General features: G+C 39.6%; 3 protein-coding genes across 3 annotated transcripts in view; 1 reads left to right on the top strand and 2 right to left on the bottom strand.

Moving 5' to 3' along the window:
- LOC122986896 (NLR family CARD domain-containing protein 3-like) overlaps positions 1-18,210 on the top strand; it is a 1,497,050-nt gene that overhangs the window by 1,078,941 nt on the left and 399,899 nt on the right. The window lies entirely within an intron of this gene.
- LOC122987648 (membrane progestin receptor beta-like) lies at positions 4,849-11,249 on the bottom strand. Its single transcript, XM_044359644.1, has 5 exons — positions 8,769-11,249; positions 8,544-8,632; positions 6,395-6,551; positions 6,104-6,319; positions 4,849-5,909 (listed from the first exon to the last, which is right to left on the bottom strand). The coding sequence occupies exons 1-5, from the start codon at positions 9,036-9,038 to the stop codon at positions 5,598-5,600; spliced, it is 1,044 nt and encodes a 347-aa protein (XP_044215579.1). The 5' UTR covers positions 9,039-11,249; the 3' UTR covers positions 4,849-5,597.
- il17a/f2 (interleukin 17a/f2) lies at positions 11,831-18,053 on the bottom strand. Its single transcript, XM_044359478.1, has 3 exons — positions 17,341-18,053; positions 14,544-14,704; positions 11,831-12,692 (listed from the first exon to the last, which is right to left on the bottom strand). The coding sequence occupies exons 1-3, from the start codon at positions 17,374-17,376 to the stop codon at positions 12,458-12,460; spliced, it is 432 nt and encodes a 143-aa protein (XP_044215413.1). The 5' UTR covers positions 17,377-18,053; the 3' UTR covers positions 11,831-12,457.

The raw sequence follows: 18,210 nt of genomic DNA, 5'->3' as shown, positions 1-18,210 counted from the left end.
TATTCTATACTAAAAGATGTTGCTATTAGACATAGTGACCATTTGAAGCACAATTAATGTATTTAATGTAACATGCAAGAGGCATATGTTACATTGTCAACAATACTCAGCTGACTACAGGATGGATTGGTGACTAACTTATTAACTAACAAGATGAAACATGTAAATCAGGTAGTTTTGTAGCTTGCAGGTGCATTTTTTTCTCGTTTGATAAAGCAAGGCTCATAGTTTCCCCTTGCTTCCAGTCGTTGTGTTGTGCTAGGCTAAACAAGTCTTTCTCATTGCCCTGCCTTTATCTATTGTTTTTGTTTATATAGTTTTTCTGTATTTTATTCAGTTTTAATATCTGTTCTTTTAGTTATCAACATTTCCAGTCTTGTATTTTAACTCAAACTCTGTACGTATTAATCTCACACTGTTTCATGGTTTATGTTTTCATTGCTTTATTATGCAGGACTTTGAACTGCAGGTTTAAAAAAGGTGCCACATACAATATATACTCTTTGATTCATTTACTGAGAACATTTCCCAACCACATTCCTGCTTCCCAGAGAAAGACCCATTTAGATTTCGATGACCCCGTGACCTTTCCTCTAGCGCCGCCCTCAGGACACACTAGCTTCAGTACTGGTGAGAGGACGTTGTTTGTTGTGTCCAACACGCTCATATTGTGGCTTTAAATGAACACTGCAGACTTTACAGGATGCCAGCAGGACTAGTTTTGTAAAATGTTATTATTGCAGAACGTTACACAAGTTTCTTTCTGTCTTTTCACATCTTGTCTTGTTCTTTCTCTGTACAAAACGAAGGCGTAAAAACAGAAAGTTCTGTACCAAATAGTTGCATGAATTAATCTGTTTGTGTCACTTTCAGCTCGCTCTGCTATGACAAGTTCTCCTTTAGTAAAGAAAAGACAGAGGGAGTGTTTTTTATGGCAGTTCCTCTGACCACATGCAGCTGGGACTGATAAGCTTATTAAAGCCTAAATCAAACTGAAACTTGAACATTATCTGCAGCTCCACCCAAACACTGAAACTGACACTGGCTGCTTGACTGGTGGAGCGCGGCCTACCGAGACTGCGAAAGAGAGATAACAACGCCTATTATGTAGTTTAAGGGTCATTTAAAAAAAAAAAAAAAACAGGTTAATGTTCCCTTTTTATTCCTGTTAGTGTGTAGTTAGATTCAGTTTTATCTGCAGATGTTTTCTCTGCTGCACTAGATTTCTGCCTCCTTGGTGGGTCTCACAGCACTGGAAGAACATTAAGATAATTTTATTTTAACCCCAACCCCAGAAATCCCCAGACCAGCTTTCCCTCGATCCAGGCTAAGGGGTCAGGACGAGTGTGTGTCCCCCCTCTGTAGACACATTTAAGGCTAAACTTAAGACCCAGATGTTTTCTCAGGCCTTTGAGTGTCCTTAAAATTTTATGTTTCACTTTTTACTGTTCTGTGTTTTCCAACTGTTCCTCTTACTTATTTATTTGTGTGTGTGTATGTGTGAGATAGTGTTGTTATGTTATCTCTACTGCTTTTTAAGCTGTCACCATGTTATGTTATTTTATTGTAAAGCACTTTGGTCAACTCTGGTTGTTTTTAACTTAAATAAACTAAGAGTATTTGTCCCAAATTTAAACTACAGTCACAATAGGACATTTATTGAACTTATCATTTCAAGTTGTGAAATGAGGCTGAAAAACTCTATTTAACTTAAGTTAAAGTTAAACTGAAATTAAAGTTAGTTATCAGAGAAATCAATATATTTCTCCTGGATGTTTGTTTTGTTATTTGATTACAACTGTATTTATGAAAAAGAAGAAATTAAAGTTTTAGTTAATCCATGGTGGTCTGAATATTTGGTACCGACTGACAATGTTGGTTCTGTAATTTGTAGGGGGTGTGCCCGAATACATATACATTAATATTAATCGGCAAAGCACAATTAGCATTTTTTTTGACGAATATTTGTTTTATACAAATATTTTAAAAACTTTTGTTTTCGGGAAGAAAAAAAAATCAAATACCAGCACACAGTTACATCACTATCTCAGTGTCTCTCCTCTGCTCCGCTTTGACGTCTATCAGCAGGTCTCAACAAGGGGAGTCACATCCACCTGCTACATGACGCACATTTCCTTATTTGGACATCACTCCCTGAGCTGCTGAGCCACTGACACAAGAGAAGTGCTCCCACGGGACTCTCCGCAACCTGTTGTTCCCCTTCTCCTTTCCACAAGTTAGGTCGTAAAAAATAGACAATAAATGAGAAGAGCAAAGCAATAATTGCCTTTGAAGTTTTTTCCTACATGTAACATGCTGTGCTGTCTCTGTGTTATGGGTGTATAAATAGGTAGAGGTCTGTCTGTAATGAGGTGATGAGTAAAGTTTTATCTCAGTAGTCAGCGTAGTCGTCTATGATCTGGGAGACTCCAGTTCGAGACCCGGTGTTGCGACCTCCTTTGTAGGGTTTTGTAAGATTTTTAAGCCTCTTTCCACATTTATTCAAATACAAATACAAACAATTTTGCTGCCTCAACAAATACAGATACAAATACAAATACTGGGCACTTTACACATCCCTAGTAATTTGATTGGTGTGATATCTGTGTGGGTGGACACAAAAATTATTCATAATAATTATTCACTTCAAATCCAACAGTCTAGTTTGAACACTCTGGAATCAGCTGGGAGCCGACACTATTACCTGTTTTTAGCCCTATTTTCATTTTTTAATCACCATTGTGTACTTTATATTATGTTTTTTTGTACACAACTCTGTGTTGTGATTCAAATTAGAGTTATAACAATTAGTCAATGAATGGATTAGTCAATCAAAAGAAAATTAATTGGCCACTATGATAATCGATTCATTGATTTACTCATTTCTTAAAGTTGCAATACACGACATTCAGCCACTAGATGTCGCACTATAGCACCAGCATTTCAAACCAAAACAAACGCGTGTGTTGTTTACTCAAGAAAGCTGGCAAAAAAAGAAACTCAGATCAAACTGTCTGACTAGGCAGTGCTGATGAAATATAGATCAAGATTCTGCCTTATCTATTACTCGCCTTAAATGTTTTTAGAAACATATGCACTGTCTGGTTGTAATTTGAGAAAGTTTATGATGCGACCGCCATCTTGGAAATAGACAAGGAGGGCACGGAGGAACTCACATGCACTAACATGCACACGCAGCCGGTGCGACAACCAAAACAAAGAACATAGAAGCTTGGATAACAACACACACAGAAGGAGTGTAACTTTATTCACTGCTCAGGTCTCCATTACTCCACTACATCTTTACATAGCAAATAGCTGTTTGCTAACATCCAGTGCGGCTCGGTATCGTTGTGACGGCCACGGCCTAACCTGTCTCAAGAGTATTGAGAGTATGCTGGTGTGGTAATGTATTTCTTGTCTATAAAGATACCTGGGAGAGTGTGGGTGTGGCAGCCAGCTGAATATGGAGCACTAATGCTGCCATAAAGGATAAAAGGCCAACTCCCAGCATTGTTCGGGCTCTCTCTCACCAGCCAGCAGCCGCAGTCCTTTTGTTTTGTTTGATTCTGGTTTTGTTTTTACTCCACAACACCTTACACTTCATTACTCACACACCCACACTAACATGACTGATGTTACTGACTGACACGCTCCATATTTGCAAATTACTGCTTCAGTTGTTTACTTTGTTGTATATAAATATCTTTACTTTATTGCCATCCATTGTGTCCATTCCCATATTTGTCATGGCCTAGGAGCCGGGTTATGACACCTTTATTGGACCTTTAAGCAAAAATGCAAAACATTTTCTGGCTTCAGCCTCTCAAATGTCAGGATTTAATGGTTTTCTTTGTCTTCAGGGACTGTTGGTCAAAACAAAAACAAAACAAGACATCTGAATACAGCAGCTTGGGCTTAGGGAAATTATAAAATTTACATTTTTGACTATTTTCTAACATTTTCCAGACTGACTAATTGATTAATTGCTAATGACAAATAATCATTAGTTGCAGTCCTAAACTAAATCAAAAATTTGCTGTTAGTTTTCACAGGGTGGTTATTTACTGTCACTAATTCTGGATCCATGAAAGAGAGGCAGCTAATGCTAGCAGAGAGCCCAGTATTTGTATTTGTATCTGTATTTGTTGAGGCAGCAAAATTATTTGTATTTGTATTTGAATAAAAGTGGAAAGGGGCTTAAAAATCCTGTTTTTGTTTTTATTACACTTTTAATTTTAGAAAACTAAAGTGTTACAATAAGTGTTCATGAATAAACTACTTTATGAAGGAGGTCCCCACACCGGGTCTCGAACTGGAGTCTCCCAGATCATAGACGACTGCGCTGATTACTGAACTAAAACTTTATTCATCGACTCATTGCAGACAGACCTCTACCTATTTATACACCCATAACACACAGACAGCACACCGTGTAACATGTAGGGAGGAACTTCAAAGGTGATTATTGCTTTGCACTTTTCATTTATTGCTTATTTTTTACAACCTAATTTTGTGGAAATGAGAAGTGGAACAACAGGTTATGGAGAGTCCCTTGGGAGCACTTCAGTTGTGTCAGTAGCTCAGCTTTATCTCTGGGGAACACCCCCAACTCGGGGACTGATGTCCAAATAAGGAAATGTGCGTCATGTAGCAGGTGAGACCTGCTTCGTTGAGACCTGCTGATAGATGTAACAGCAGAACAGAGGAGAGACACTGAGACAGCGATGGAACCGACCTGCGTGCTTGTATTTGACATGTTTGTTTTTTCTTCTCAAAAACAAATAATTTTAAAAATATTTGTATGAAACAAATATTCGTAAAAAAACCCCACTATTTGTGCTTTGCTGAATAATGTATTTGTATTTGGGCACACCCCTACTAGCTACTATGCTAGCTACCCTACCCTCCTCTCTGTAATACAGGATGACCATCACATTGAGTGTCCAGGAGCTCCTGATGACTCAGCAGGTGTTGAAATAATGTAATAGAAAGTAATGTTAGCAAGCTAGGCTAACTAACTGTTACAGAGCACAATGGGTCCTCCCAAATGTTGAATGTTGTGAAGGGAAAGATAAATACACTAATACACTCAAATACTAATAGTTATAATGCTTGTAGAAGTATGACGTTGCGTCAGTAGTGCACCATGGAAGTTAACAGCACTTCTCGAAACATTTTTCACTCAGATGTCGTAGGAAGCGCTAACTTAGAGGCTCGAGGTTTAGACACTGATTCCACAAGTATGTCGTTATCTTCTTTTAAAAAATAGAAAATATGCACAATAGCTGCAGTGCCGTTACATTTCATATATTTTCTTACACAAAATATAACAAGAATGAACATTTCAGTTTGATTATAATGTTCACTGGTTCACAGGTCACTGGACTTTACTAAATTCCAGTTTGAGTTTTATACTGTGTAGCTGTCACTTTGCAGGTCAAATGTAGAAAAAACTGTGAAATAAAACACCTGTAAACACACAAACAGAGACATAAACAAACACTCATGATTGTCCGAAGAAATGTCTCTGCAATATAAAATAAATCCCTCAGCAGTTTGTGTCCATGAAGTCACATCTTCCTCTTCTTCTTCTTCTATCTTTGCTCTTTCATCAGTTGTTTTTTAGCTCGCCGCCTCATGGCAAGCGCCGTCATCACGCAGCAGAGCATCAGGCAGGGGAAGGAGGCGCAGGCCAGCAGGAGGTGCTCCTCTCCGAACTCTCTGACCAGCGCTGGCCGCCTCCACAGGAAGTCCCGGAACAGCGCTTCCTGCTGGGCCAGCGTGCAGAAGGACAGAAGGAGGTGGAAGAGCTGGTGGCCATGGCCGATGATGTCATAGCGGCCGGGGGAGAAACGCTCAGGTATGGGGCAAGAGAAGAAGAAGGCGGACAGCAGAAACAGCACCACCTGATGGAGAAATGAATAAATTATTATAAAATGATCTCAATCCTTTCTATTGTTCTGTTTTTCTGTGTGTGCTGTTGAGCACTTTGGATCTGCTGTGTTGTGTGTAAAGTGCAATATAAATAAAGTTGAGTTGAAAATTGCAAAACAAATAAACAGGTAAAATTGATAGATACAGTGTGAGTAAGAAGCGCCACCTGCAGGCCATGCAGTGGGAGTGCAGAGTTGCTGGTCCAGCTTTGGGTGGCGAGGCGGTGGGCGACGGGGCTGATGTCCAGTATGTAGGCCACGCCCATCGGGACCACCTGGTAGAGCTTCCTGTGGAGCGGGTATGGCCGCCGGAAACGAAGCTTTGCATAACAGCAGGTGGAGCAGGAGAACCAGGCGAGAAGGGCGGCGGCCGGGAGAAAGATCTGCAACGACTGACATCATCAGCACACCTGTGTGCATCATGAGTGATGTCATCCACTGAGGATGTATAAACAGACCTGTCCCAGCATGCTTTGTGTCCAGGCAGCGTCCGAGCTGTACAGGCACAGAGCCAGAGCGCAGCCATACTGGTAGACGCCCACGCCCATGTAGTCCAGGAAGAAGAGCGAGTAATGCGCCTGCTCCGAGTGAGACTGCAGCAGGTGAGCCGCAGCGCTGCAACATGCAACATGAGTCAGTGAAAGCTGCACTAATCAATATTTTTATATTAACAAATGATCAAATCAGTCCGTGTAAGCTGAAGGGGGGTTGTCTGCAGTTCAGAACCAACAGAGAATTATCACCAACTCTGCAGCTCTACTGAGCTTTTCAGCCTCTTTTAGCTCCTAAAAAAGCTAAAAGGGGATATTTTGTTTCTGTAATGTGACACAAAATATATTGAAACTACATAAATAAACACCTCTACAGTGGCCCTGAAGTGCAAATCACAACGACAAATTACAAAACACAACAACAAAAGCAGAAAAGACAACCGCAAAAGCAGACAAGCGCCTCCCTCCTGTTAAAAAGACAGACAGTGTGTCCGTCCAATCAGCAACAAGCTTTGTCGATGGCAGGTACCTACCTTTTCCGGTATAAGTTAATATTGTTGTGTTTTCTGCTTTTGCTGTTGTGTTTTGTTATTTGCTGTTGTGTTTTGTAATTTGTCATTGTGATTTGCACTTTAGGGCCACCAAACACCTCAGCTACACTGATGCTGTAGCACCTTCAGCAGTGGGAACAGAGTAAAATGTGGCTCTTTAGTAGCATCTAGTGGCAGCTGCAGGAAAATACTTAAAGGAAGAGAGAATCATCACCATCTCTGCTGCTCTACAGACTTCTTTAGCCTCTTTTAGCTCCTAGTTTTGGTTTTGTGGCACATTTCCTGTCTGGTTCAGTCTCAGCTGTCATAAACCCACTACCTGCCCAGCAGCAAACAGCAGACACACAAAAGTTCCATTTTCTGTTGGTGAAGAAAATGGAACATCGTGTAGATAAAGAGCCAGACATTTCCCCCAGGAGTTGGTGGAGACCAAAGAGAGTGAAGAGAGTGAATACTGATACATTCACCAGGTGGACACAGACCTGCCCTGTGATTGCTGGATGTGGAAGTAGGCAGCTGTTTGTTAACTTTATCAGGTAATATAATATCAGTGTTGTTTGTTAAGCTTGTGTTAAAAAGAGAGTGCAGTGGGGGGTGTTGAAGTCATGAAAATCAAATAAAACGTCATAGTAACAGGCTGTCTTTGTCAATATTGAACATGCTTATGAGCTGAAAACCAGATCAGTGACTCAGTGACAGACATGGAGAGGTAAAAGTGAATAGAAGTTTAAAATACAGTAGCTGTGGTGGCTAGAGGTGCTTTTAGCTAAATGCTAATGTCAAGATGCTAACCATGACAATGCTAACATGCTGATGTTTACCACCATCTAAGTTTAAATGGTAGATGGCAGCATTTATATTGGGCTTTTATCCAAAGCACTTCACAGTGTTTCTGCTGCTCGTTCACTCATTCACACTCACATTCACACACTGCTAGCAGCAAGCTAACATGCAAAGAGAGGCACAACCATCAGGAGCACGGGGCACAAGGACACTTCAACAAGTGGACTGGATTAGTGGACAAACGCGCTCTAGCTCCTGAGCCACAGCCACCCAGATTAGCTTAAGTCAACGTGCTAACATTTGCTTATTTGTTAACACAATCTGGGCTGACGGGGATGTGATTAGTTTTGCAGGTACTTGGTGATAAACTAAAGTATCAGACAAGTTAAGGATGTGACCAGATGATGGCGTTTGATGAAAAGTCAAAAGTTATTACATTTCATTCCGAGGGGAACATGAATGAACCAAATTCATGACAATCCATCCAATAGTCGTTGAGTTATTTCACTCAAAACCACAACTTTCAACCTCATGGTGGTGCTAGAGGAAAAGTCAGAGGATAACACAGCTTGGTATGATTCTTCCTCTGGGGAACAAGAATGTGTGCACAAAATTTTTATAACAATCCATCTAAAAGTTGTTGTTGCCACCCTGTAGAGCCGTGTTTCCAGCATGGCTAAAAATTCATAATTTCCAGTGTCTCAGTCCTGAACAGCTTTACCCTTCTTTCTTTTTCATTCATTTCAAAAATATTAAAATGTAAAGTTTCTTTGTTGGCTCACCTGCAGCTCAGGTATGTGACGGCAGAGAAGACATAGAGGACCAGAGGCAGTGAGGAGGCGTCCACAGAAAACCCCTGACCTTCAGGACCCTGCAGCCGAAAACCCAGGATCCCCTGAGGAAGTCAAAGGTCAAACACCAGGAGGTCAAACACAAGGCGGTCAGACACCAGGAGGTCAAACAAACTGTGCAGGACTGTGACGCTGCAGTACCCCTCCCTGAAGAACCATGAACAGCAGGAACCTGGCGACCACACAGGCGGCGGCCAGCAGGTGGCTCCACACGTTCACTGTCTCGTTGTGGATCTGGAAGAGGCTGAGGACGTAGCAACGCCATGTCAGGCCCACAGGACGGTACCCTGACAGGATGAAGCGCTCCCGAAACAGAGGGGGCACGTCCACGTCCCGCACAGTTGGAGGCAGGGATGGCAGGAGGCGGGCCAGCGGGGGGAGGAAGGTAAGGGACAGCGAGGGAAGGGCGAACGACACCCGAGGCATGATGGGAGAGGACGAGTCTTGATCTGTATGAAACTGAAATTGTTAAAAGAAATCTTAAAATCATGTGAGCAGGTGGTTCCACAGATGAGTTTTGGGTTAGACAGGTAAGTAGGTGCTTTAATGCATAGAGATGGTTGGAGATAGATGGTATGACAGGTGTATAGGAAGTTAGACAGGTGTGTTGGTGGTTAAACAGGTAGGTAGGAGATTTAACAGCTTGGTATGTATTTTAGCAGGTGAGTAGGAGAGCAGACATGTGTTTTGATTGCCCAGGTGGGTAGTTTACTAGGTGGGTCTGTGGGTGTGTTTGTGGTTATACAGGTGTGTCGGTGAGTTTGATGGTGGGGTGGGAGTTACACAGGTGTGTTGGACAGGTGGGTTGGTGGTTAGAGTGTGAAGTTGATTAGACAGGTGTGTTAGAGACAGATGTGTGTGTAGGGGGTTAGTGAGATGTTAGAGAGATGAGCCAGGGGCTCCCCAGCAAAAAAGGGAATCCTTTATTTTCACTAGGATTTGTTATGGAATTTTCCATCTTTAGGGGTTACAGGTTGGAGTGACGTCGGGTCAAGACGACGTCTTGAGGTCACGCTGTAATTCTATATCTCTCCTCGAGACGTCAGCTGTCTGTAATGTTTTGGTGAAAGCAGAAACCTCTCTGATGAAGAGTATATCAGCACTGCCATGGTAGGCCAAGGCCAGAGAGGACTCTTCTAGACAACAAAGATGGGTGGAATGTGTAGCCAGATAGAAACTAGTGAACCGAGTAGACTGATCATATCGTAGGCCGATCCGCTTGGGTTAAATACTAACACTCAGACTGTCAGAGGGCAGAACGGGAGGAGACAGCATCTGAGTTACACCAACTTGGATGTTCGCTGTTTACAGTTCTCCTTGATCAAGTAACTTCAATAAACATTCTCAGCAATAAGACATCAAAGGCTCGTGTGTGCTTCTCTCCACTGAAGTGGTGACCATCGCTCAGAAATATCCACCACAGGATTCCATCCATAATTAACACAATGACAGAATGTAGAGTTATTTTGGTCATGGGTTTCATACACTTTCTGTAATAAAAGCAAAAATCTTATCAGATGGGGGTCCCTGGTCTAATTTCCTTGACGTGAAACAGTGTGAGAACCACTGATATAGGGGGTCAGACAGGTGCACAGTTGATGATGAAACATTCAGAATATTTACACCTCTGACTGGCTTCTTCTCCATAGCAACAGCAGCTGAGGCTCATGGGTAATGTAGTATAAAGAAGCAAACCAACAGAAAAAAATCTGATTTCTCAGAAGTAAAGTTGAAATAATTCAAACTGGCGGCCACAACATAAACCTGTAGTCTGATTGCATTATTTATATGACTCTGATGTTCGTATATTGATGAAAATTGAGGATATTATTAAAAGTAAAGTTTGAAATTGGAATATAAAGCAGAGAACCAGTTGCTGAATAAAAACAAGGTGAAAAGACAGTGATCATACAGCTAACAGACACCGGTAGAAACAAGAATTTGTTACATTTTAATGAAAAAGTTAATTAAATCATGCAAATTACTGTAAACTTGCATAATAATATATAACAACAGTTGAAATTCTGTGTTTCTCTTTTGTTCTACCTGCTGTGTCTACAAGCAGAAAACAAACCTTTAAGAGGATTAGAAAAACCTTTGTAGGAAAACAGAAAAATACGAAATCACAATCAGCAATAAGAAGGTCAAAGGTCAGAGGTCACAGCAACCCGCAGACAGCAGAGGAAACAAACTTACCTGAGTTCTGTCTCGCTGTGTGGGCGTCAGGATGTGAGCTGCTGCAGGAGCCACCGATCCGTTCGCTGTTCAGTCCTGCAGACCGCCAGCCGCTGTCACATGCATGGTAACACACACACACACACACACACACACACACACACACACACACACACACACACACACACACACTAACACACACACACATCTCTAATCTCCACAATGTGTTCTTGTTTTCAGCTAATTAGAGCTGATTTCAGTCTGAATGAGTTTTTCTCTGCGGAGGATTTCAGACATCATGAGACTCGACACACTGCTGACATTAACACACCTCGCTGCGTTACACTCGCTGTTACACACTCTCTTTACTTATTCTGCTAAAACTATCACATAGAACCATTTTACAATCATTTATTTGATTTTGTTGATTTACATTTTTTACTTATCAGGAATAAAAACAAAGACGGAATAATAATAAAAGAATAAATGAGGGTATAACTGAACTGAATGAACATATTCATGTTATTCATGAACACTTTAATTTAAGTCCCCCTATTTGTCATTAATAATCAGTGTATAAACAGTTAATACATGTTTATAACATACTATAATGTAGTTATTAGCAGATTTAAGTGTTTATTAATGTATTTACTGGCACCTATAAATGTTTGCTCCCCATAGGAGAAGTTATAATAAATACTGAACATTAATAAACACTTAAACATGTCCTTTATCTGCTTATAACTACATTATAGTGTGTTAAACATTATTATCTGTTTATATACTGATTATACATACTAAATAAGCGGACTTAAAGTCTTACCAGAGTTTTATTTACTTTTTTTTTCCTTACTGAGAGCACATCTGCAGCTCATTAATGATTGATATGGATGTACTTCACTGGTTTTAATGACTATATTACCACCACACTGTCATATATATGTATTAAATAGTAAATATTAGCAGCAGGTAACTTTCAACAACTATCAGATGGATTATCATTCAGGTTCCTCAGAGGATGAACCCCGCCCACTGAGGTCAAAGTTTTCATGTATCCTATGAAATATTTCAATATTAATGTGATGGATTGACATAAAATTTTAGTTCAGAAATTCATGCTGCCCCAGTCTCTCCTGACTCTTCATCTAGCATCATCATCATCAACTGGTCAAAATTTTAATTTGTCCTTTTGTATATGACCAAAAGCTACAAAACTAATGGCGTTTGTCGTCTTGTCTTCTTCCTCTGTACCTACATTTATGTACCAGCTGAAAACCTGTAAGTATTTAATTTGCATCTGATTCATACAAGAAAATATTTAATATTTTAATAAAGTGTTACCGCTCTTTTAAAATGTTTTCTGCCCCACCAGCGGTAATGATCTTAGAAAAGCAAAGTGAACAGTCAGTTTTAATTTGATTAGACTTTGAGGTGCTTTATTATTATTATTATTATGAATAATTTATATTATTTCTTCAAATTACAGTATGTCACTCTTCACATTGTATGTTTTAATTTACTGTATGCAGGGTTGACATCCAATACAACAATATTAAATATAGAATCCCAGATTTCTTTATTTTGTCCCTCGTTTGTTGTTTTGATCCCCAGCTGTTGGTTCCGGTCCAGGTCCAGGTCCAGGTTCAGGTCCAGGTTCAGGTTCAGGTGGATCAGCTCTGCTTGGTTTGGGCCAAGACGCAGGTGCAGCCGACAGCCACAGAGTGGTACTTCGCAGTGTAGCAGCGTCCCTTCTCCTGCCGGATCAGGACCAGGACGCTCTGGTAGATGGGGACCGAGTTCAGGTTGTGTCGGTCCGTCTGACCCGGGTTGGGACTGGAGCAGAAGCTGCTGCTGCACTCGGCCTCCCAGAGGGTGGAAGGGATCCGGTTCTTCACCGTGGACGATCTGCACAAACAACAAGTGATTCATCAGTTTACGATGAAAATTAGAGGAACTTTAGTGTTTCTGACATTACTGCTCACATGTACGGAGGTCCAGAAGTGTCAAAAAACACTAAGAGGCTGATTAATTAAATAATACACCACCACCTTTCACAACCTGTTTTAATCAACATTAAAGCACAAAGAAACATGTGAACATGTGCGCTGTATGATGTAATAAATACGGTTTCAGGTTGTGAAAACTGAAATAAAAGCAACTGAGAGTTAAAGAATTAAAGAAGAGAATAAAAGTCCATTGAAATTTTTAATTGATTGTAAAGTAAAAAAACTAAAATAAAGCTGTAGCACTTTACAGTCAGGCCCAATAATAACAAGGTAATAGTTGGGTAATATTCTGATAATAAAAGGAAATAAAAAGTAATATCATGATAATTAGATAAGTAATAACTATGTAATAGCTTGGTATGAACTTTGGGTTTATCTAAGTAATATTAGAGAGAAATGTTTGTACCAGGGTCATAAGGGGCCAAAACCAAAAACACATCTGAAGATAACAATGAGGCAGATCTGCTTCGCTAACAATAATAAGGTTTTATTAGTGTGATATTTTGATTAAAAATTATAATATCGTGACATTAATGGGATAATAACTTGATAATAATAAGGAAATATAGCTTCATGTTTTTAAAGTATTGGAAAATAATGGACTATAAAGTGCTACAAATAAAGATTCTTACAGACATTTATATAATCGTATGGTTGTTAGCAACCAGCAGTGCTATCTTAAAATCACTGGCTTAAAAATACATAAATGAAGTAAACAAATTTGAGGACGTGTTTGGTTTCAGACGTCGGGGTTACACATGGAAGTCAGAGGATCTTCAAACATCTGTAAGCAACAATAACTGGTTTTCATGCTCGTTTAACAACATAAAATTAGAAATGTTATGCTAATCTCTGTGTCGTTAAACCTGCAGTGAGGAACTTTTGCATATAAATGAACATCTGTTACATACAAGCCAAACGAGTTCACACAATGCTGATTAAGCCTCCCACAGCCAGATAAATCTCTCTGTATGTCACAGAGTTTTTAAATCTCATGTCAGGAGGGACGTTCCCGCGCTGGCTGTTTGAAAGCAAACCCAGAGACTTCCGCCGGCCGAGACGGCTAACTTCCGGTTAGCCCTCCGCTAACTTGAATGGGGATAAAATAATTGAATTGTGCAGCTCTTCTAAACTTTCATTATTGGATCGAATGGATCGAATTCTTATAACAAGTCATTTCGCTGGCGTTGTGACAACAGTAGTGACGGAGGAGTCGGCTACAGTGGAGCCAATGACATAAGTACGTGTCAAGTGTGTTTTTGTAATTACTCTCACTGCCAGACGGGGGCATTAACTCTCCTAAACATGTTGAGTTTCCTTGATAGAGACACTTTATGATGGATTCAAAGAGCAGAAAGTCTATGAAAGTCTGTAAATAACTCGCTGCTGCTAATTAATTAAGTTTTTTGCTGTAACGCTAAAGTAACAGCTGAAGCACTCAATCAACATTTTGACCAACTCACAGCGTCTCTCACCTGGATTTTGGTGCACAAGCACACTTTTTTTTATAACTTAAAGACAGAAATAAAGATAAATTCCAATCAATTTAGAGAAGAAATCTAGAAATGATTCACTCATCCAACCAGGATCCTCCAAAAACACGCGGAGTAAAGTTTGTAAAATCTTCTAGTTCTACTTTAAAGTCATCAGGAGCAGGTGCTCATGCATTCATGCATTCATTCACTCGTTAACATTTTCACTGATTCATTCATGAACTGCACTTCCTGTCTGAATGTGTGAGCAGACTGACTTCCATCGCCACGGAGACACGGATCTGCTGTGGATGTTCCCGTTTCCTTCAGACAGGGAGGAGATCTCTGAGGAGAGGGTCAACAGGGAGTCACATCCAGGAGGAGGAGATGAAACCTTTACCTCGGAGGAGGACGCTACCCACAATGCACTGCAACATACCTGAGGAGGAGGAGGAGGGGAAACGAGGAGAGAAGAGCATTACTAAGTTGAAATTAGGTGAATCAGCAGACTGCAACGTTAGTTTCTTCTCCTACAATAAAGGATTATTATGCAAAATAATACATACAATATGTATTTTATCCACTGTATGTGCAAATGTTGAACATCAGCTGATTTTAGCTTAGATTAAAAAGATAAACTACTGTTAAATCCATCTTCTGACCGTTGTGGTGTATTTTCATTAAAAGTCATTGGTGTGCTTAAAGACAATATTAAGCTATGCAGATTGATTTTATAAGTTTATAAGCAATAAGGGCTAGTGGGATACAATTTGTATTGGTGTACGTATAGAGGCACGGTAGAAGAATCATAATCATACACTGGAGAAATTTGAGTGTGTTTGTATTACATGTCACTTTGCTTGGGTCTACATTAAAGTCTTCACCTTTCAAACATACTCTCTGGAGGAGATCAAGAAATAAGGGTGTAAAATGACTAGAATAACTTATAAAAATATAAAAGGCCAGAAGACAACTTGGCAATAATGGTGTAAAATGATTCCCAATACTTATATATAAAAATTGGATATAATCAGGTAGAATTGAATATGCCAGTACATATCCTCAAACACCTCCAAACCTGTTTTGAAGAGTTTTGACCAACAACGAGTGACGGAGATAAAAGTAACATAATAATTGGTCAAAAATTAGGGAGGGTGGATGATAAGGTGTGACCTAAGCCGACCCAAGGACATAAAAACAATGCCCCAAAGAAAAACCTTTGGAGTGATTTGGTTCTTTGTAAAAGTGCTACTTGCTCCCCTTTTCTTGCCGGCATTAAAGAACACTTTGCTGCTTGGACCTCTGACTCCCTTTTTATTTTCAAGAGAGAGTTTTTTGCTCTGGTATCCATTTTTGCAACAATACAAATACAAAACCGTGAACTGTGAAGGAAAAGATGTTATAAGTGATCTGTTTAAGCAGAGTGAAACACAGCCTTTCAGCGTGATGTTTAGTCCCGGTAATCAATGTTTCCACTTACGCATGGCTCATCTAATCACTGCCGGTGAAGTCAAAGAAACTCCCAAATAAAGGTGACTTTGATCTTTAAAAAGAGAAGAAAAGTAGTGCTGGCAAAACCCCAAATTATGTCCTAATTACAATGTTTTTAATGCTAAGATTTTTAGATTTATTTAATGTGAGTATTAACTACAGGTTTGGCAGTGGCAGTGCTAAAAATGTGTATGTCTGGTCTCATGTAACATGTACAATATTTTAAGGTGTTCCTGTTCAGAGGTGTAAAACATCGGAGGACAGAATAAGAATTTATACAAATGGCCGCTGCCGTTGATTTATCACTGCAGCAGGAAAACTGTGTCTGAAATTTGAGAGTTTGAGAAAAGCAGGTGTAAAATCTGCAGCTCTGTTTTGTTGGGAACACACAAAGTATCAGAGAGACAACCCTACCCTTCCCCCAGCTCTTTGCTCAGCAACACAACACGAGCCGGTGTATTATTACTTTTTATCCATTAACAATAATAATCTTCAACGTTTTACCAAAAGTCATTCAATCACTGATCTTTTCTCGCCTATAGCTTCTTTGTGGATTAATGCAAACTTCAAGTTCCAAAAAAAAGTCATTTACAGATAAAGTTGTGCAGAAAAATATCGCAACCTTGATGGTAATTAGTGTCAGACTGTGACAGATCCACCACCCCGACCTCCACCTCGCTACTTAAAGAACACACGACTTCCTGTGTTGACGCTGCACAGAAACGTCCGATATAACATAATATTATAACATTTGTTCTAAATATGGTTACGAGGAAATAATGAATAAAATAAAGAATTTTGAGGGGCATCTTTGGGACTCCGTACAGGAGTGAAAGTGACGCTACAACACATTACAATATAAAAGATAAATCTTATCTCTGTAATAGAACACATTTTATCTGTATGTGTGGCTCCAAGGACTGAAACTTATAACTATTATGTTCATTATCAATTCATCTGTCGATTATTTTCTCATTTATTCAAATATTTGTATAAAATGTCCGAATTTAGTTTAAAAAATTACCAGTTTAATCTCCCAGAGTCAAAGTTAACATTTTGAGATTTTTTGTCTAAAAGTCCAAAACCCCAAAAAATATTCAGTTTCATGTAAGAAGAAAGAAAGAAAATCATTTAATCGTCACATTTGAAGCTGAAATCATCAAATTTTGCTTTTGCTTTCTGTTCCTCGAACAACAAATCGATGGATTTAATTCAAATCTACTTCGTATCTCTTGAATCTTTGACTTTCACCTCAAATATTCTTTAACATTCTTTAAATTTAGATGGAAAAAACACATATATACATATATTAATATACAAGAGGAGGTCAAAATACAGCTAAAGGAGGTTAATGTTGTGCCGCGTATCAGTTTGTATCTCCGAACAAGATTTTTATCAGCTGACATCTGCTGAGACTGTCAGACTGCTGATATTCAGATAATCGGACTGAACCGTCATTTCATTTCACTTTATTCATATATTTTTCATCTATTAGTCTTTGAATCGCTGAAATGATCAGAGATTTTTTGTAATCAGATGAATCATCAGTGTGTATAATAGTTATATATATAATAGTCGTCTCACCAGCAGCAGAGTGCAGACGCTGTGTCTCAGCTTCATGTCGTCTCCTGTCCAGCTTCTCTCTCTCTCTGTGTGTGTAAAGTGTGACTTCTCTCAGTTCAGGTGTATTTATGATGATTCGTGACCCTCAGAGTGTCTGATCACATCAGATCTCTGAGCCGATAACCAGCCGGTGGAGACGAGATGGGGAGATTCCTGCAGGCCGTTATCTCCGCTGTCTATTTCACTGCACACTAATGAAACTCAGACGACGAGTTTATAAAATGAAAATGACACATTTTCTTCACCGATAACATCTCTGGCAGACAGATAATAAAACCACTCAGGACATTTCTTCAGTTTCTCACAGAGCTTTTCTTCGAACTCTGTTGCAGCTGGTTTGAAAGTCTCTAAAGATGCCAAATATATCAGTGTGAGTAAGAAATTTTAACACGTTATAAAATGAACACTGTTGATTTTCCTGTTAGACTGTTTTGCATTAAGACATCAAAGTGAATGAGAGAAGCATCTGCACACTCAAATCTGTGCAAGAATCTTTGTAATAGTGAGATTTCAAAGCATCTCTGACCAGAAGCTCTTGCACAGATTTGAGTGTGTGGATGCTGTTAGTCACAGCAGCAGTGATTAAACATCCACAGCTCACTGAAACTTTGCATCAGTTGGCCTGGGCAGCAGCTTCACTGTTCATGTAACAATAATAATAATAATAATAATAATAATAACAATAATAATAATAAAGTCTTCCTCAAGCTCGGGTCCTCTACCAGAGTTCTGGGAGTTTGAGGGTTCTGCGCAGTATCTTAGCTGTTCCTAGGACTGCGCTCTTCTGGACAGAGACCTCAGATGTTGTACCTGGAATCCAGTTTGTGGGTC

The sequence above is a fragment of the Thunnus albacares genome, chromosome 1 (assembly GCF_914725855.1).
Source record: "Thunnus albacares chromosome 1, fThuAlb1.1, whole genome shotgun sequence".
Taxonomy (NCBI): domain Eukaryota; kingdom Metazoa; phylum Chordata; class Actinopteri; order Scombriformes; family Scombridae; genus Thunnus; species Thunnus albacares.
This window is presented reverse-complemented; position numbering and strand designations above follow the sequence as displayed.